This window comes from Hyperolius riggenbachi, chromosome 9 (assembly GCF_040937935.1).
Source record: "Hyperolius riggenbachi isolate aHypRig1 chromosome 9, aHypRig1.pri, whole genome shotgun sequence".
In the NCBI taxonomy this organism is placed as follows: Eukaryota; Metazoa; Chordata; class Amphibia; order Anura; family Hyperoliidae; genus Hyperolius; species Hyperolius riggenbachi.
In genome coordinates this window covers 230,957,616-230,978,906 of record NC_090654.1, presented here as the reverse complement: position 1 = coordinate 230,978,906, position 21,291 = coordinate 230,957,616, and the positions used below count along the sequence as shown (strand labels likewise).

At 45.1% G+C, this 21,291-nt stretch overlaps 1 protein-coding gene across 2 annotated transcripts in view; it reads left to right on the top strand.

The window, feature by feature from the left end:
• The window catches only part of UBR1 (ubiquitin protein ligase E3 component n-recognin 1), a 171,566-nt gene that overhangs the window by 16,907 nt on the left and 133,368 nt on the right, over positions 1-21,291 (top strand). For both annotated transcript variants that reach the window (XM_068254146.1, XM_068254145.1), the window contains exon 2: positions 10,498-10,754. In XM_068254146.1, the coding sequence (XP_068110247.1) occupies positions 10,498-10,754 (257 nt within the window). The remainder of the gene's footprint in view (positions 1-10,497; positions 10,755-21,291) is intronic.

The following is a 21,291-nucleotide window of genomic DNA, read 5'->3' as shown; positions in this document are numbered from 1 at the left end:
TACGCATTCCCACTAGTGCAGGAAAATAAACACATACATTTTTACGCGTTACTGGTTCAATGTGTACATTTTTACGCATTGAACCAGTAATGCGTAAAAATGTATGTGTTTATGTTCCTGCACTAGCGGGAATGCGTAAGAATGTACGCAATGCGGCCCGCCGACCTCCGAGGTCAGCAAGCTGACAGCGGGGGACTGGAGCAGCAGTGAGTGACTACGAGGGCACTGGATGGCTGCATGGGGCTGGTAGAAGCCCCAGGTAAGTGAAACTCATATTTTTTTATTTTGCTTGGACATTCCCTTTAAAGAGACTCCGTAACAAAAATTGCATCCTGTTTTTTATCATCCTACAAGTTCCAAAAGCTATTCTAATGTGTTCTGGCTTACTGCAGCACGTTCTACTATCACCATCTCTGTAATAAATCAACTTATCGCTCTCTTGTCAGACTTGTCAGGCCTGTGTCTGGAAGGCTGCCAAGTTCTTCAGTGTTGTGGTTCTGCTATGAACTCCCCCATCCAGGCCCCTCTCTGCACACTGCCTGTGTGATATTTAGATTAGTGCAGCTTCTCTCTGTTCTATTATCTTTTACAAGCTGGATAAATCCTCCTCTGAGCTGGCTGGGCTTTCACATAATGAGGAATTACATACAGGCACAGCTGTCTGCACTCTGCAGGAAGAAATAGCCTGACACTTCAGTGGAAGATAGCTGCAGGGGGAAAGAAACACACAAATGATCTCTTGAGATTCAAAAGGATGGCTGTATACAGCCTGCTTGTGTATGGATGTATTTTCTATGTGTGGACATACTGTACATCAATCTACTTCCTGTTTTGGTGGCCATTTTGTTTGTTTATAAACAAACTTTTTAAAACTGTTTTTAACCACTTTTAATGTGGCGAGGAGCGGCGAAATTGTGACAGAGGGTAATAGGAGATGTCCCCTAACGCACTGGTATGTTTACTTTTGTGCGATTTTAACAATACAGATTCTCTTTAAAGCAAAGCTCCATAAAATGCAACTTTGACCACTGTTTACATTTATCTTAGGCGTGCTGGTAATGCTAGCAGTATCTCTCCATTGCTGGTGACCCATAGACTCTGCCTTCTTCTCCCCAGCTTTTTTTTTTGCTTTCCTAGTGTGCTGCTCATCAGAGTCAACAACATGAAACCAATTCCTGGCTAGGGCAGACAAGTTTAGCAATTAGCACATAAAAACTGGAAATATATTACCATAGCTCTTTGACATAGAGCAGGGAAACAGATGGCTAATCCACAAACACCTGGCACAGTCTCTGGGGCTTGGTTGTATCACAAGTACGCAGATTCAAGATGATTTCATTACTTCTCTGGTCTCAATGTACATCCCTGCTGTATTCTATTATTGTTTTAAGTATTTCATTTTTTTGGGTGCTGTAAGGGGTTATATGTTGAATGTCACCTGACTAAAGTGAAACTGTCACCTTATCTGCATGGGAACATAAACTATAAAATAAAGAAGCTGACAGTAGGCTGTTATATATTTTTGGTTAAGAACCTGTAAGGCAGGTCTAGTTGTCTGTCTGTCAACACTGGAACAATTTAACCTTCGCTTTGTGAGGCTAGGTTCACAGTGGGACGTTACGGTCGCTTATTATAAAGTCTTATAGCGCTGTTTACCACACTGCAATAAGTATGTGTGATGTTTACAGTGTGACGTTGCGTTATGGTAACGCACTGCTGCAGTGTTACCTGTAAACACACGTCAGATACATGGAAGCATATTTTTCATTGCCTGTATGCTTCACTGTACCTACTGTATGCAATGTTAAGTGTTAATGTGCGATGCATCTTTTTTGTTGCATTGTAATTGCTTCACAACTCAACATCCCACTGTGAACTTAAGCTCAACACACCATACAATCTTGGATGTACAGATTTACCAAATCTATGTAGTTTAAAGAGAACCAGAGACGTTTGCAAAAAGATTTTATACATACCTGGTGCTTCCTCCAGCCCCATAAGCCTGGATCGCTCCCACGCCGCCGTCCTCCGGCTACACACTACGCAGGCGCATGCGTAAGGATATGGAGGGAGCCCCTGTGCATGCGGAAAATTGGCCGTGTCCGCCAGAAGTGACGGGACCCGGTAGCGGCGATAGAGGCAGCGGAGGACGGCGGCGTGGGAGCGATCCAGGCTTATGGGGCTGGAGGAAGCCCCAGGTATGTATAAAAGCTTTTTCATTTTTTCAGTTCTCTTCGTCTCTAGTTCCCTATAAGGGCCAACAGATTGAAAATACCTTGAATGATTGATTGGATATGCTCTTATACTACATGAAAGTGGTAAGATTGAACAACCAAGATAGTATGGTGTGTGTTGAGCCTTAAGGCCCATACACACGTCGGATTTTTTTAAACGACGAGTCGTTTGGACGCCATATCGGGAGTGTGTACAGTCAGTCATTCAGCTGATAAGACTGGTCAAAACTAGTCTTATCAGCTGAACGACGGACTGTACACGCCCGATTTGGCGTCTGAACGACGGGACGTCCAAACGACCCGTCGTTTAAAAAAATCCGACGTGTGTATGGGCCTTAAGCCTGACAGTGTGTAGATAGATACAGTGATAAATCTCCTGTTGACAACAGTCAGAGGCACCATCCCCTTCTTATCTGGTTATTTGCTGTAGCTTCCTGCTGTCTCTGGGACAGGAAGTCTGTCAAAAACCTACCCCAAACATTGACAGACAGGAGTGAAAAGCTGACAGAAGTTACAAAGCTCTCCCCACTCTGTTTACAAGGAAGAAAGAAAAATGATTTTTATAGAAATAAGCTTTAGGTTCACGCATCTCCATGTAAAACAGAGACCCCCCATGCCTATTGGTTGCTGTATGTAACTGTCAGTTGCTTTGCATTTCTGTATTGTATATGTTTTATTGTTTAGACCATATCCCTAGGTTGTAATACACTTGCATACAAGTAAAAGCTCCCACAAATCACACAAGTGGAGCAAAAACAATACCGTAGAATCCCTTTTATAACAAACTCCAAGGTACCAGGAAAAGTAGTTTACTATATCAGAATTGGTCATACGTTGTATATTTATACAGACGCATTTTCTGGGACCTGAGGCAGGGCTGTGGAGTCGGTACAAAAATCATTCGACTCCAAGTCAGACTCCTCAATTTATGAAATTACTGACTCAGACTCCAACTCCAGGCACCCAAAAATTGCTCTAACTCAGACTCCACAGCCCTGACCTGAGGACTAAGTTTCCTATTATTAGTTTACTATAATGAGATTCTACTCTATTAACAGGGGTAGCTGCTGCAACATTTTTTATTCTTAATTTATTTTTGTCAAAGATCTCTAAGAATGCTGGTCTAATAAAACACAATAAATGGCTAAACGAAAAGTCATATTAAGGGTGATGTCCTCTGGAAATAAGAATAGACCCTGTTTGGGGTGCTGTTGGCAGCCTAGAGTATCACAAGGCTGGATGTGAGGTAGCAGGTCATGGTAGGTAGGCTGTGGTTCATAACTCCCACCTCTATATTGTTTGTTAGCCCTCAGCCGCTAAGCATTGTGTATGGTGGGGAGTAAAAGTTGGCGATGGTATAACTAGGGAAAACCGGACGTCTGCTTGTATACAAGTTTGCTACTTAGATTTTGTTGATACAGTGAACTGCTCTTCTCCATTAGGCATACCAAATTATTATTTATTAAATGGCCATGGATGTTTGGTGGTGGCTTGGGCTAGCAAGTTTCAGAGTCGCTGAATAATGTTGGATTCCAGTCTGGGCCACTAAAGGGCATTCACAGAGTTGACCTGTAGCCACACCTTTGATATTTTGGCTGTGTGCTTAGGATTGTTGTCCTGCTGAAAGATAAACTGTCGCCGATCAGGTTTTCATCCAGGATATCTCTGTACATTGTTGCAGTCATCTTTCCCTTTGATCCTAACTAGTCTCCCAGTTCCTGCCGCTGAAAAACACCCCCCCAGCATGATGCTGCCACCACCATTCTTCACTGTAGGGATGTTATTGGCCTGGGGATGAGTAGTGTCTGGTTTCTGCCGAATGCGACACCTGGCATTCACTCCAAAGAGTTCAGTCCTTGGCTCATCAGTCCAGAGAATTTTGTTTCTCACGGCATAAGAGTCCTTCAGGTGCCTTTTGGCAAACTCCACGTGGGCTGCCATATGCATTTTACTAAGTAGTGGCTTCCCTCTCTCCACTCTACCATACAGGCCTAATTGGTGGATTGCTGCAGAGATGGTTGTTCTCCTGGAATGTTCCCCTCCCTCCACCGAGAACCTCTGGTGCTCTGACAAAGTTACCATCGGGTTCTTTGTCACATCCCTGACTTAAGGCCTTCTCCCCCAATTGCTCAGTTTGGGTGGCTGGCCAGCTCTAGGAAGGGTCCTGGTGGTTTTGAACTTCTTCCACTTAAAGAGGAACTGTAACGGCAAAACGTCCCCTGGGGGGTACTCTCCTTGGGTGGGGGAAACCTCCGGATCCTAATGAGGCTTCCCACGCCGTCCTGCGTCCCTCGGGGGTCTGGCTGCAGCCCTCCGTACAGCCGTGACGTAATATTTACCTTCCTGGCTCCTGCGCAGGCGCTCTGACGGCTGTCGGCTCTGAAGTAGGCGGAAATACCCAATCGCCGTCGGGTCCGCTCTACTGCGCAGGCGCAAGTCTCCGGCACCTGCGCAGTAGAGCGGACCCGACGGAGATCGGCTATTTCCATCTATTTCCGAGCCGAATGCAGCCATAGCGCCCCAGCTGGAGCCAGCAAAGGTAAATATTGAAATTACAGTCGGGCCTATCGCCGGCTGTTCAGAGGGCTGCAGCGAGACCCCCGTGGGACGCAGGACGGCGTGGGAAGCCTCATTAGGATCCGGAGGCTTCCCCCACCCGAGGTGAGTACCCCCCAGGGGATCTTTTTAAAGTTACAGAGTCTCTTTAAGAATGTTGGAGGCCACTGTGCTCACTGAGACATTTAAAGCAGCAGAAATGCTTCTGTAACCTTACCTAGATGTGTGCCTCACAACAATCCTGTCTTGGTCTACAAACAATTACTTTGACTTCATGCTTGGTTTGTGCTCTGTCCTGTCACCTGTGGGTCCTTTTATATAGACAGGTGAGTGCCTTTCCAAATCATGTCCAATCAACTGAAAATGACTGATTTATTTAACTCTTTCAGTGTAAAAAGAAAAGGGGAACACAGACCAGTTATAAGTAGAATTTGAACTATGTGTACTTAATCTAATCATGTCACATATACGCTTTGAGGTAAGCTCTGTGGGAAGTCTCTTGGGCTTGCTGCTATTGGTAAGTGTAGGAGGGCCAAAATCGCCGATTTTCTTTCAACTTCACTTCAACTTGTTTGTAAAATTAATATGGAACTTTAGATGGCATTTCCTGTTTTCTCATTGTTTGTATTCAAGGGACAGTTCTCTTCACAAGCTCATTGACTTGTAGATCATAACATTTTGCTTCCTCTCTAAAAAAAAATGTATAATAGGAAGCCCCTTGTTTCCTGCATTAAAGACACTGATTGTCGTATCGTTGGCTTTGATGTGAAAGGACACTAGTGTGTGTGGTTTTTTTTGTTTGTTTGTTTGTTTTTGTTTAGAAAAAAAGTTGCACATATAATAGTGATTATTAAAATAGTCCCTGCCTCACTGCTTAGGTTAAATTTCTATTTAGATTATCACACCCCAATAAGTGTTAACTCCTCCTCCTTCCAACATGTGTTTAAGTTCTAGTAGTGGTACCGTGTTTCCTGGAAAATAAGCCCTACCCTAAAAATAAGCCCTAGCTTGAATTTCAGACATGCTCGAAATACAAGCCCTTCCCCGAAAATAAGCTACCCAACGAGAGAAGTTCACCAGCTTATGGAACAGATTTTATGTGATAAATTTAACACGTAACCAAAAAGGATTGATCAGTGGGCACATCCAGAATATATGGAAATAAGTGCCTGTATGTCTCACCGCCAGCAACAATCAGAAATGGAAGGGAAGATTTTGTGAAGGATCACTGGGGTTCTATACTACCAAGATATTGGTTTATATCCAAGCTCCTGACCCCTTGTGGTTGAGTGTTAAAAAATTTTTTTTGCCAATACTCCTCATCCCACGTCTTTCTCCCACTGAGATTGGAATTTTAATCTGTCAGTCTCCGGTTTGGACAACCGCATTTAATATGAGAGAGATCAAATGCCCAGGATTAGAGAAAGCAAGGATTAGATTCTCAAAAGCTGTTAGGGGTTTGGACCAATCGAAGTTGTCTTTTTTTTAAAGAGTTCAGGAAGTGTCTAATTTTGAAAATACTGCCAGTGGGTAAGTGTCACGTCGGCTCTAAGGGCAGACATTTCTGTAAAGGATTTAATCCCACCTCGGGTGACAAACTCATGAAGTTGCTGGCAGCCATTAGTCGGCCAGTCTTGTAGTAAAGGAATATCAGCAGCCGGGGTAAAAGCTGGGTTGGTTGGCAGGTTATTTGACAGCTTCTGGATATGGTTTAGCCATTGTCACTTCTGTTTCCTATTGAGCAGAAACTTACCGACTACGTGAATGTTCTGTTCAACACATGTGACTACTATAACTCCAAAAAAGGTTTTTGCAGAAAGTAAAGCATAATGCATCTCTTTGAATACCGACTACATTGGTGGGTTTAATGCAATTGCACATTCCTTCTAGAGGGTGGAGAAATTGTGGCTGAACGCATATGGTGTTTGGAGAAGATGGTCATTAAGATGCTAATAATTCCAGCCTCCTGTTGATTTTCATTGGCCCCATTACAAAGTTGCTTACAATTTGCATGCCAGCTGAAGTTATTAGCATTTCATTGACCATCTCTAGTTTAGAGTAAGTGCTTCCATTTACCATAAACCATTAAAAATGTAATTCCTGTATTGAGTTTGGTGGAATTACTCAATTTGAAAATGGGGATGATCATGGAAATGCAAATAAGTTGATGCAGGATTATGCATATTTTCTGTACAAATGTATGCAGCTTGAAAAAATGTACCGTATATACTCGAATACAAGTCGAGCCCCGTGTATGTCGACCCCCAAAATTTGACCCTCACAAGGTGGATTTTTCCAATTATTCAAGTATAAGTCTATAGGTAAGTCTATAGGTAAGCCAGCCAGGTATGTGCCTCCAGTATAGGTAGGCAGCCAGGTATAGTTGCCCACAGTATAGGTAGGCAGCCAGGTATAGTTGCCCTTAGTATAGGAAGGTAGCCATCATAGTTGCCAGTACCATAGGTACAGCGTTCTCCCCAGAATTTTTTTCCAGCCGGGTGGCATGAAATAGTAGCCGGGTGGCATGAAAAAATAGCCGGGTGGGGCGAGTTGAGAGCATGCAGGCCGGTGCTTCTGTATTCAACTCTGCTTACAGAATGGGAGGTGAGCCGATGACAGCCGGGTGCTCATCAAAACTAGCCGGGTGGAGCACCCGGCTAAAAGACCCTGAGGAGAACACTGAGGTAGGTAGCCAGTATAGTTGCCAGTAGCATAGGTAGGTAGCCAGTATAGTTGCCAGTAGCATAGGTAGGTAGCCAGTATAGTTGCCCGTAGCATAGGTAGCCAGTACAGTTGCCCCATGTATAGGCTGCAGCGGTGGGGAGAGCGGGCGTGGAGGCAAACATCTCACCTTCTATCTTCCATCTACTTCCTCTCCCAGGCATCCCATGCGTTGATACCAGCGTCTCCTGTGATGACATCATCACAGGAGACGCTGGTATCAACACAAGGGGATGCGTGGTAAAGGAAAGTAGATGGAGGATAGAGGCTGTGGAAGGTGGGATGTTTGCCTCCATGCCCGCTCTCCCCACCGCTGCAGCAGTCTCCTCTCACCATCCACCACTTGGCGCAGTCTCCTTCTCCACCACTCGCGCTGTAACTTTCGCTCCTGACGCCATGTGATACCGGGAGCCGGACCATCTCTGAAGGGGGTAGACGCGTGAGTGAGTAGAGAGGAAAAGAGAGGACACTGCACCCAGCGATGGATGGTAAGTAACCCCTCCACACACACCCCACATCCATAACCCTCACCCCACACAGGCTGTAAGTCGCAAAATTTAGGACTATGCGACTATAAGTCGACCCCCCCCCCCCCCCACACACACACACACACACACACACACTTTTGTACTTTGAATCAGTCCTAAATTTTGTGACTTATACTCAAGTATATACGATACTAGTCGAATGCCACCTTGATGGGATGTGTTTGGTCCATTTTCAAGCTGTTTACTTAAATTTGCATATAATATTTGCATAACCCTGTATCATCTTGGAATTATTAGCAACTTATTGACCATCCCTATTTGAGAAAATTTGACTTCATTTTTTACTACAGTAATATTCGTTTTCTGACATGGCCATTTGGCCTGTCACTGGCTGCAAGTGTTACATGGTGGTAACAGTGAAGGAATACATCCTTTTCTCATCTGTGTGGCCATGAGAGTATGTGCTCAAGTCATGGAAGCACTTTTTGTTTTGTTTTTTTCCTTCTGGTGAACTCTGTGTCACTTGGCCATGCGCCATGTCACTTCCATTCTCATGCTCTTCACCAGACTGCACCGAAAGTAATTACCAGTAGCTTTGAAGAAGTCTTTCCCTCTGCTCCCCCCCCCCCCCCCCCCCCCTCCTCATTTTTAAAACTGGTATTTAATAATCTTAAAAAAAAGAGAGAAAGAATCCACTACAGTAAACCTTTCTTCCTTGTTATTTTCAATTATAATTCCTGCCTGTTAAAGATTTATTTACAATACATTTTTGCTGCTGGTTTGGTGCCTTGACTGCAACAGCACCAACTGCTTGATTTTAAGCAATATTTGCCCAGATGAGTGTTGCAGACTTAGAGGAACTGTAGTGAAAATGGCATAACAAACTCAGGGCTGCGGAGTCTGTACAAAAATCATCTGCCTCCAACTTCTCAGTTTATGAAACTTCCAACTCCGACTCCAGGAACCCAAAATGGCTCTGACTCCTCGACTCCTGACTCCTTAGTCTAATACTTACCAGGGCAGTGGATTTGGTAAAAAAAATCATCAGACTCCTCCGTTTATGAAACCAACAACTCCGACTCCAAGTACCCTCTCTGACTTCACAGCCCTGAACAAAATTGCTTATTTTTTACACTATTAAGTGCTTATTTTTTTTGCACTATTAATAAATTAGTGTTTGCCCATTATACATCTTTCCTTACCCCATTCTGTAATTTATCACAGGTGACGACATCTTTAGTCCTGTCAGGTAATCTCTGCAGAATTCACTTGTAGGAAGAAAACAAAGGGGCACCGAGAGCCTAATATAGTGTAGTTTGCTGTATAACCAGGTTATGCTGTTATACTCACAATTGTGGGTTCCCTCAAAGGCAACCACTGTATAGGCGGGTGGGGGGAGCATTAAGACCTGACCCCACTTAAGTTAAGAAGTCACTCTCTGTAGATAGGAGACAAGGGGTAACACCCCTCCACCAAGGGTGGACTCGAGAATGGAAGGATGGAACAGAGGCACCAATAACAAGATAACGTTAGAGGAGGTAGTGGTGGAATTGCCTCCACAGTAAGTAGACATCGAATTGCAGCAGGCAACATGTTTAGGGATTGCCGTTAATCGCAGAACACCCGCGATTGGCGGCAGTGAGATCACTGCCCTTCAGTTATAATTGCACTAGCGCTTTAACCTCTTGAGGACCCATTATACATCTTTCCTTACCCCATTCTGTAATTTATCACAGGTGACGACATCTTTAGTCCTGTCAGGTAATCTCTGCAGAATTCACTTGTAGGAAGAAAACAAAGGGGCACCGAGAGCCTAATATAGTGTAGTTTGCTGTATAACCAGGTTATGCTGTTATACTCACAATTGTGGGTTCCCTCAAAGGCAACCACTGTATAGGCGGGTGGGGGGAGCATTAAGACCTGACCCCACTTAAGTTAAGAAGTCACTCTCTGTAGATAGGAGACAAGGGGTAACACCCCTCCACCAAGGGTGGACTCGAGAATGGAAGGATGGAACAGAGGCACCAATAACAAGATAACGTTAGAGGAGGTAGTGGTGGAATTGCCTCCACAGTAAGTAGACATCGAATTGGTTGATTTAATAGTCAACAATGACTTTATTTATACACTTCACATTGCAACGCATTTCACAGGATAAAACCCGCTTCACCAGGCAATAACTGGAGCAATAACTAGTACTGGTCAGTGTAGCTGCCAAGCGCCTCTGTGAAGAGGTGTTTATCATCAATACCAACCATGCAGATCAGACCAAAGTCCAACTTAATCTAATTAAGCTTTAGTTGCAGCTTGCATGCTAGTTTCAGGTGTGTGATTCAGAAAATACTCCAGCCAAAGAGATTAGCGGGACTGCAGGGCAACTGGAATGATTTATAAGGAAATAAATATGGCAGCCTCCATATACATCTTGCTTCAGGTTTCCTTGAGGAAAGGAGGTAAGCACAACCATTCATTACTTTTCCCTTGTTTCTCTTTATCAGAACTTGGACGATGCGGTGGATTTTGACTCAGCTTTTTACCAGTACCTGCGTGAGAATGTTCCACGAATATATGCAAGCTGTACCCATTCAAGAATAGAGAGACAGGAAAGGCTGGCTGAAACATGCATACTCACACCCTTGGAATGGTACTTGTTTGGAGAAGACCCCAGTGTTTTCACTGAGAGACTACGGCAAAGTGATTCTCCGCCCCTGTGCGGTCGTGTGTTTATACCAGGAGAAACCACTTACTCCTGCAGGTAGGCTTAGCCTATAGATGTTCATTGCATCTGGTTTCTAGTGTTTCTTTTCCCCCTTCCCCCCCCCCCATACAGTTTCCTGGTGTGGCCCCCCCCCCCTCCTCATACAGTGTACCTGGTGTCTAGTGCTCCTCCCTCACTCATACAGCCTACCTGGTGTGCTGGTGTTAAGTGGTCACTTTCCCTCTCTTGTACAGTTCCTACTTATCTAGCGGTCCTCCCTCCTTGCCGCATACCTGGTGTCTAGTGGTCCCACCCCCCTTTTCCATACAGTGCAATAAGTGTCTAGTGGTCCCTACTCCCTCCCTACCCAATACAGCCTATTTTACTCTGGTACCAATGTAAATCTTATGTTTATGTATTCTGAATGTTACATTTTTCATGATCATGGTCCTTTAAGCCGTGACACATGTTCTTAATTACTTGTGCATGCTCGTAAGGGCTTGGCCTGGCAATGCAGTGCATTCACTTTCTGTTTGCATCATGCTCGGTCTCTGACAGCCAGATACTGATTACAAAACAGTCAGAAAATGACTTCAAACACAATATACAGTACACTCTTTCGTCTGGGAGTATTACAAATGCTAACCAAATGCAATGCTGAAAGCATTTCAGATGAAGGTACATTCTGATATACAATAACTCATAACCACTGCAGTGCCAAGTGTGAATAAGCCTAAAGGCTCATACACACATCAGACTATAGTCTTTGGAAACTGAAAGATCACAGACCAATCTTACCACCCTTCATGTAGTATGAGAGCCATACTCTACACAGTCTTTTCTATGGATCTGAACTCCACATCAGAAAAAACTCTTTGCAAGATGCTGCACACAAACATGCTGCACACACTCAAAAGATCTGTAGCTGCAAAAGATCTGTTCCTGCCAAAAATCCATTCCTGCAAATTGCAATGATAGTCTATGAGATCTGCAGATCATCATACACACATGATTTAACAGACATTCATCTGCAGATCAGATCCACCAGGATGGATTTTCAGATCCGCAGATGATTGTCTGATCTGCAGATGAATGTCAGTTAAATCATGTGTGTATGATGATCTGCAGATCTCATAGACTATCATTGCAATTTGCAGGAATGGATTTTTGGCAGAAACAGATCTTTTGCAGATACGGATCTTTTGTGTCTGTACAGCATCTGTGTGTGCAGCATCTTGCAAAGATTTTTTTCTGATGTGGAATTCAGCTCCATAGAAAAGACTGTGTAGAGTATGGCTCTCATACTACATGAAGGGTGGTAAGATTGGTCTGTGATCTTTCAGTTTCCAAAGACTATAGTCTGATGTGTGTATGAGCCTTTAGGGCCTATTCACCCTTAAAAGGCGGGGGTTATTTTACCGCGATTAGCATGGTAAAATCATTGTACACGTCCATGATTCCTGATGATTGCGATCAGCACTTGTTTAAGCACTGTATTGCGATCGCTCAAAAAGCGCGGCAAAATGCAGCAGGCAACATGTTTAGGGATTGCCGTTAATCGCAGAACACCCGCGATTGGCGGCAGTGAGATCACTGCCCTTCAGTTATAATTGCACTAGCGCTTTAACCTCTTGAGGACCGCAGTGCTAACCCCCCCCCCCCCCCCCCCCCCCCTAGTGACCAGGCCATTTTTATTAAAATAGGACACTGCAACTTTAAGGCTAAGCTGCAGGGCCACACAACACAGCACACAAGTGATTTCCCCCCTTTTCTCCCCACCAACAGAGCTCTCTGTTGGTGGGGTCTGATCGCTCCCCCCATGTTTATTTTTTTTATAATAAATATTATTGTTGCTTTTTTAAAAAACAAAAACACTGTTTCTTTAAAAATCTCCCCTCCCTCCCCACAGCCAGCCAATTATGGCGATCGGCTGTCATAGGCTTCTGCCTAGGAGAGCCGATCGCTCTTTTCTCCCAGGGGGACAGCCGCGCGACACGGCTGTCCCCAGTACAGCGCTGCTGCCGATCACAGCACTGTACATGGTCTAACAGTCTCCCGAAGGTGGGGCGGAGCTCTGCCCCCCAAGCAGGAGATGCGCGCGATCTCCTGCAAAACAGAGCCCCAGGACTTTACGCCAATCGGCGTTAGGCGGTCCTGGGGCTGCCGGCGCGGCCACGCCCATCGGCGTGACTCGGTCGGCAAGAGGTTAAAAAGTAGTGAGAACGGGCCCTTAGCGTTCAGCAGAACATTCTTCATATCAAGATTCTCTACTGGCTATACTTTCACACTTTTGCACGCTGCGTTGCGCCTCCAGAAAACCAGGATAACTGTGTTGAACAGAATAAGCATTCCAGGATGATCTAGAAAAGTATAAGTGTCTAAAAGAGACTGAGAAGCCCTCCTACTAAAAAGCAATGCTCAATGTAATTTGCCTTCTTAAAACGGAAGGTATTTGGTATAAATCAGCGTTAAGTGGGCAACCAGGGTTTCCCACAATGCATCACTACTAAATTATGCAAATTATCTGTCTGTGAAACCAGACTTGCATCCAAAACTGCTGGTACATAGCAAGCCTATAGCTTATAAATTTTATAAAGCTACATTAACCCAACCTGCAGCCAGCCTGTTTCTTCTTCTATTTATAAAGCGCCAACCTTACGCAGCACTGGACAATAAATAAATACGATACAAAGGATGACAGACATAACAAGGTTATACAACATAGGACAAAGCTATACAAGGCAAACTGGGTATAAAATACATGACCATGCGATTATGGGCTGTTAAGTAGGCCCAGTAATACAAGTACCAGGCTGTCGTAGGAAGGGTGGACCCTGCCAAAGGCTTAGGGCCCGTTTCCACTATTGCGGTGCGGAATCGCCGCATATCACCGCTGACGAAATCGCATGTGGATGCAATTCCGCATGCGTTTTTTGCCGCGATTTCGCATAGGCAGGGTATATGCGATTTTAACCATGTCACTGCCTGTGTCAATTTACATTACTTTCAATGCGAAATCGCGGGAAAAACGCATGCAAAAAATTTCCCTATTAAATACATTGCCTGCGATTCGCCTGCATTCCACACGCAGGCGAATTCTGCAGGCTCTACCGTGCAGAAAAATCCTGCACAGAAAAACGCAAATGAAAACTGACAAATGGAAACAGTCCCATCCACTTGTATTGCTTATGCGAATCCGCATGCGTTGTCTGCATGCGGATTCGCGCTAGTGGAAACGGGCCCTTACGATTGGTTAAAATGTGGAACATCTTACCTCAAGAAGTAGTTATGGCAAACTCCATACAGTGGAGGAAATAATTATTTGACCCCTCACTGATTTTGTAAGTTTGTCCAATGACAAACTTGGTCATCATTTACAAGAAACGTTTGACCTCTGTGCTTGCAAACAAGGGTTTTTCCACTAAGTATCAAGTCTTTTATTGTTAGAGGGTTCAAAAACTTATTTCACTCAATGAAATGCAAATCAGTTGCTATCTTTTATTTAAGGTTATTTTTTTTGATTTTCCTTTTGATGTGCTATCTGCCACTGTTAAAATAAACCTACCATTGAAATGATACTGTTCTGAGACTTTTAATTTCTTTGTCATTGGACAAACTTACAAAATCAGTGAGGGGTCAAATAATTATTTCCTCCACTGTATCTGCATTTAAAAGGGGCTTGGATGCTTCCCTTGCATTAAAGGGCAGCCACGGCTATAATTTTAGGTAATTCCTAGAAGAGTTGATCCAGGTATTTATCTGACAGCCATCTGGAGTCGCGGAGGAAATTTTCCCCTTTTAACCACTAGCCGACCGCCCGCAGCCGATGGGCAGCGGCAAAGTGGACGCCGAAAGGACCGCAATACGCCATTTGGCGGCGGCTCAGATCCACCTCAGACCCCCCCCCCTGTTTACATCTATTCTCTCCTACAAAGTTAAGAAAAGGTGGGGGGAAAGGCTGCGCGTCCCTAAACACATGCTGCAATTGAATGGTTAATCGCACAGGCATACACCGCCTCTGCTAGACTGAAAAATGCATGCCCTGCATTCAAGACAAGTGCTAGCATCTGAATTGAATGCAAGGTGTGCAGATAATCTATTTAGGTGCTGCACACTGAGCTGGTGGTCATTTCGGATGCAGCCTTAGTGGTATGCGCTGGCGTTGTCCTCGCTATCTATTCTCTCCTGTCAATCACCTGTCAATCAATCATCCCGTCACCACCTTTCACTGCCACCCATCCGATCAGACCCTAACCTGCCTCTTGCGGGCATCTGATCACCCCCACACCATCAGATTGCCCGCAGACCCACCGTCAGATCACCACCAAAGTGCATTGTTTACATCTGTTCTTCTCTCTAATCACCCACTTATCACCCATTAATCACCCCCTGTCACCACCTGTCACTGCTACCCATCAGATCAGACCCTAATCTGCCCCTTGCGGGCAACCATTCACCCGCCCACACCCTCAGATAGCCCCCCAGACCCTCTCTGATCAACTCGCCAGTGCATTGCTTGCATATATTCCTCCCTCTAATCACACCTTGAGACACCCATCAATCACCTCCTTTCATCTCCCCCCCCCCCCCCAGCACTCCTATCCATCAGATCAGGCCCTAATCTGCCCCATTTTAGAAAGACACCCCAAGGTATTCCGTTAGGTGTATGATGAGTTCATGGAAGATTTAATTTTTTGTCACAAGTTAGTGTAAAATGACACTTTGTAAAAAAAAAATAAAAAATCAGTTTCCGCTAACTTGTGACAAAAAATAAAATCTTCTATGAACTCACCATACTCCTAACGTAATCCCTTGGGGTGTCTTCTTTATAAAATGGGGTCACTTGTGGGGTTCCTATACTGCCCTAGCATTTTAGGAGCCCTAAACCGTTAGTAGTCTAGAAACCAAATGCCTCAAAATGACCTGTGAATAGGATGTTGGGCCCCTTAGCGCACCTAAGCTGCAAAAGTGTCACACGTGGTATCGCCATACTCAGAAGTAGTATAATGTGTTTTGTGGTGTATTTTTACACATACGCATGCTGGGTGGAAGAAATATAATGTGTTTTGTGGTGTATTTTTACACATACGCATGCTGGGTGGAAGAAATATCTCTGTAAATTACAATTTTATTTTTATTTTTTTACACACAATTGTCCATTTACAGAGAGATTTCTCCCACCCAGCATGGGTATGTGTAAAAATACACCCCAAAACACATTATACTACTTCTCCTGAGTACGGTGATACCACATGTGTGACCCCTTTTCGCAGCCTAGGTGCGCTAAGGGACCCAACGTCCTATTCACAGGTCATTTTGAGGCATTTGTTTTCTAGACTACTCCTCACGGTTTAGGGCCCCCTAAAATGCTAATAGGACGTTGGGCCCCTTAGCGCACCTAGGCTGCACATGTGACCCCTTTTTGCAGCCTAGGTGCGCTAAGAGGCCCAATGTCCTATGAGCACCTTTAGGCTTTACAGGGGTGCTTACAATTTAGCACCCCCCAAAATGCCAGGACAGTAAACGCACCCCACAAATGACCCCATTTTGGAAAGTAGACACTTCAAGGTATTCAGAGAGGGGCATGGTGAGTCCGTGGCAGATTTTTTTTGTTTGTCACAAGTTAGCAGAAATGGAAACTTTTTTTTTTGTTTTATTTTTGTTTCAAAGTGTCATTTTCCGCTAACTTGTGACAAAAAATAAAATCTTCTATGAACTCATGCCTTTCAGTGAATACTTTTGAATGTCTTCTTTCCAAAATGGGGTCATTTGGGGGGTATTTATACTATCCTGGAATTTTAGCACCTCATGAAACCTGACAGGTGGTCAGAAAAGTCAGAGATGCTTCAAAATAGGAAAATTCACTTTTGGCACCATAGTTTGTAAACGCTATAACTTTTACCCAAACCAATAAATATACACTTGGATTTTTTTTTTTTTATCAAAGACCTGTCAAGGCAGAATAAATTTGGACAAAAATGTATATAGAAATTTTACTTTATTTGAAAAATGTCAGCACAGAAAGTAAAAAAAAATCATTTTTTTGCCAAAATTCGTGTCTTTTTTGATGAATATAATAAAAACTAAAACTGCAGCAGCAATCAAATAGCACCAAAAGAAAGCTGTATTAGTGACAAAAGGAGGGAAAATTCATTTAGATGGTAGGTTGTATGACCGTGCAATAAATCGTGAAAGCTGCAGTGGTCTGAATGGAAAAATAGGCTCTGGTCCTTAAGGGGTAGAAAGATTGTGGTTAAGGCGAATTGGCCCAGGCCTTGTAAGGTGGGGGTTGTTTTTTGCTGTTCCCTGGGTCAACTAGTATATGTCTAGGTTCATGATGGTTTTTGTATGTTTTCTTGTATTTTTAATTTATTTTTTTTATTCTGGTTGGACTTGGACGAATCCCCTTTTTTTTTGTTTTTTGTTTTTTTTTAATTTACTACCACACCATGCAACCACCAAGTTTCACCGAAAATAAGACACTGTCTTATATTTTTTTTTTCCTTCAAAAGATTTGCCAGGGCTTATTTTCAGGGAGGTCTTATATTTTGTGGGGGTATCGAAAACCCCCTTGTGTAGAGCCAGATCCCCCTAGTCGATGGCCAGATCCCCCACCCATCTTGTGTATAGCCAGATTTCCCCCCTCCCCTTTGTTGTTTATGGCCAGACACCCCCTTAATAGCCACACAACCCCCCTCCCTGCATAGCCAGATCCCACGCATAAGTCCCCCCCCCCCCCCCCTCCCTTCCCCCGTGGCCGCTTTACCTCGTCCCGGCCCCCTCCTTCACAAAGTCGCATCCCTGTGTGGCATGATTCAAACCGCAGATCAGCGGTGAAGTCAGCTACAGCTTATTGTAACAGTACTTCCGTATGCAAGAAGTAAACAGAGATGCCACTTCCTGTATACGGAGGCGCTGTTACAGTGAATCTGTAGCTGCCTTCACCGCAGATCCCAGCTGATGTGCCGTTTGAATAATTGCTGCCGGGGATCGGACTATGAGCACGGGACTGCGACTTTCTGAAAGCGGGGCCAGCAGGAGGTAATACGGCGCTGTGAGGGGGGGCTCGTGGGGGGGGGGTCAGGACTGCCATTGCCACTAGGGCTGATTTTTCAGGGAGGGCTTATATTTCGGGCATGCTGCCTGATAGCTGCTAGGGCTTACTTTGAGGGTAGGTTTTACTTTCGGGGAAACACGGTATGTACAGTAATCTAAGGGGACTCAAAACAATGACCGCGCTCAAAGCTGATTCAATGGGTAAATCACATATCACCAATGTGAATAGAGTTCCAGAACCAGTCCAGCATAGGCAGTATTAGTTTAAATCCAGACCCAGCCTCTCCTCACATGTCAGCCAACACGTCACATAAAAATGAAAAGAAAAAGGAAAACATAGCGTAACCAATTTCAATTCCAATGACCACCACCACTCCCAGTGCGATCCCTTCACTCTGTTATACCCACACTCACCCTCTGAGGCCTCCACAGAACCGGAGGTAGGGTACAATAGCATGCGGGGGATAACGATCACTGTATCATAGAGCAGGCAATGTTGCAATAGATGATCATGGAGACACTACGACTAAAAGATTCCACATAGCATGATATCGTTTTAATAAAAAAAGTTTTAAAAACAATTGTTGCACTCACAAAAGGAAGAGGGTCTAAGCGCATTTTATAGGCTGCGGTTTGGCCAATCCCGGGCGCCGCTCACACGTCTGCCGCATCAGATCCCCGTCTTCCGACATCCAGTTCGGTCACGTGTGGCTGGAGCTACGTCCCCACGTGAGTGGAGCAGGAGGCCGCCCAGGGCTGTGCAGCTGGACAGAAGAGTGGAGTAGGGACCGGCAGCCAGGGGACCCGGAGGACCCCAGAAAAGTTAGTTGATGTATGGCCTGTCACCCAGGGGACATAGATGGTGGTCTGGCACCCTTGGTTGTACAGCACCTGATGGAGTGAGGCAGAGTAGCCAAAGGTCCTGATTTCCAAGTGTGTTGGCTGCTAATGGAGGGCTGACGACCTTGTGTGCAGCGATGGAATGGCTAGAGCTGGCTGCCTGCTCAGAACTGGAGGTGCTGGCAGGCTGAGGGAGACAAGCTGGAGCGGGCTGCCTGCACAGATGGATAAAGCTGTGGCACCTGCTGGAAGTCCATCGGTGTGTGCCCAGCAGCGAGAGAGAGTGGCCCCGCAATCAGGCCAGCGACGCAGAAACATAACTCACCCGTCTGCTGCAACCGGTCATTCAGCCGCAGACAGACCTCAGCAGTGAGCAGTGCACCAGCCTCCCAGCGTCCTCTGGTTTTCCCGGGCAGCAGCAGCAGTTGTTCGGAAGAGCAGCTTGGATGCCAGGTGGGTGAGCACTATATAGATGCGCCTGCATCTCAGAGTACTTTGGTGTCCCCGGCAGCGGCAGCACATGCACTGGAAGAGCAGCGTGGATGTCAAAGCCAGGTGACTTCAGGCTCCTGTCCATGGGCAGCAACAGTGGTGGAGAGCTGGAGAGGAATATGCAGCAGCTGGGGCCTATGGGCAGCAATGGTGGTGGAGTGCTGGAGTGGAATCTGCAGCAGCTGGGGGCCGGCGTTATGTGAGTAATCAGCTGGAGCTGGCCATGTGGTGAGGCGGACCGCAGAGCGGGTCCTGGGGCGCTCTGGCCGGAGCCCGGGGAGAGTTTCCCATCCACCTGATGGAGTGGTGGGGCTGGAGTGGGACCACCAAGGACGCTTTTAGCTGATGGTCCCAGGGGGAAAGGCAGAAAAGAGAGATGAGAGCCGGAGCCCTGTGGCCGTGGCTACCTTCTTGGCGCCATCTTATAGTATGTGTATATATAGGAATTGGTTGATCACACTACTTGGAAGTTCTGTAGGGCAGCAATAAAACTACCACCTCCAAACAGAGGTATGCAAAATGGTGAAGGTAGCCAGTATTTATAAAACTTTAAAAACGGTTAAAGAAGAAGAGGCAGTGTTAGTTTTGGCGTTTTTGGATAAAGCTAGTGTTCCTGGAAAAAGGTTTTCTCCAAGCATTAAAAAGGCCACATGTTTTGCAGGTGCTTTCCTGCTTCCTCAGGTCAATTCTGATCACAGTGCCTATAATACCTACTATCATGGCTGCATTGTCTGTGGGCCTGAGCAGATGGAAACGTTGCATAGGCTAACCTGCAGAGGGTGTTTGACAGTAATACAGTGGTTTGCAAAAGTATTCGTCCCCCTTGAAGTTTTCCACATTTTGTCATTACTGCCACAAACTTGAATCAATTTAATGGAATTCCACGTAAAAGACCAATACAAAGTGGTGTACATGTGAGAAGTGGAATGAAAATCATACATGATTCCAAACATTTTTTACAAATCAATAGCTGCAAAGTGGGGTGTGCGTAATTATTCAGCTCCCTTTGGTCTGAGTGCAGTCAGTTGCCCATAGACATTGCCTGATTAGTGCTAATGACTAAACAGAGTGCATCTGTTTGTAATCTAATGTCAGTACAAATATAGCTCCTCTGCGACGGCCTCAGAGGTTGTCTAAGAGAATATTGGGAGCAACAACACCATCAAAGTCCAAAGAACACACCAGACAGGTCAGGAATAAAGTTATTGAGAAATTTAAAGCAGGCTTGGGGTACAAAAAGATTTCCAAAGCCTTGAACATCCCACTGAGCACTGTTCAAGCGATCATTCAGAAATGGAAGGAGTATGGCACAACTGTAAACCTACCAAGACAAGGCCGTCCACCTAAACTCACAGGCTGAATAAGGAGAGCGCTGATCAGAAATGCAGTCGAGGTCCATGGCGACTCTGGACGAGCTGCAGAGATCTACCGCTCAGGTGGGGGAATCTGTCCATAGGACAACTATTAGTTGTGCACTGCACAAAGTTGGCCTTTATGGAAGAGTGGCAAGAAGAAAGCAATTGTTAACAGAAAAGCATAAGAAGTCCCGTTTGCAGTTTGCCACAAGCCATGTGGGGGACACAGAAAACATGTGGAAGAAGGTGCTCTGGTCAAATGAGACCAAAATAGAACTTTAGCCAAAATGCAAAACTCTGTGTGGTGGAAAACTAACACTGCACATCACTCTGAACACACCATCCCCACTGTCAAATGTGGTGGCAGCATCATGCTCTGGGAGTGCTTCACTTCAGCAGGGACAGGGAAGCTGGTCAGAGTTGATGGGAAGATGGATGGAGCCAAATACAGGGCAAACTTGGAAGAAAACCTCTTGGAGTCTACAAAAGACTTGAGACTGGGGCGGAGGTTCACCTTCCAGCAGGACAACGACCCTGAACATAAAGCCAGGGCAACAATGGAATGGTTTAAAACAAAACATATCCACGTGTTAGAATGGCCCAGTCATAGTCCAGATCTAAATCCAATCGAGAATCTGTGCCAAGATCTGAAAACTCCTGTTCACGAACGCTGTCCATCTAATCTGACTGAGCTGGAGCTGTTTTGCAAAGAAGAATGGGCAAGGATTTCAGTCTCTAGATGTGCAAAGCTGGTAGAGACATACCCTAAAAGACTGGCAGCTGTAATTGCAGCAAAAGGTGGTTCTACAAGCTATTGACTCAGGGGGCTGAATAATTACGCACACCCCACT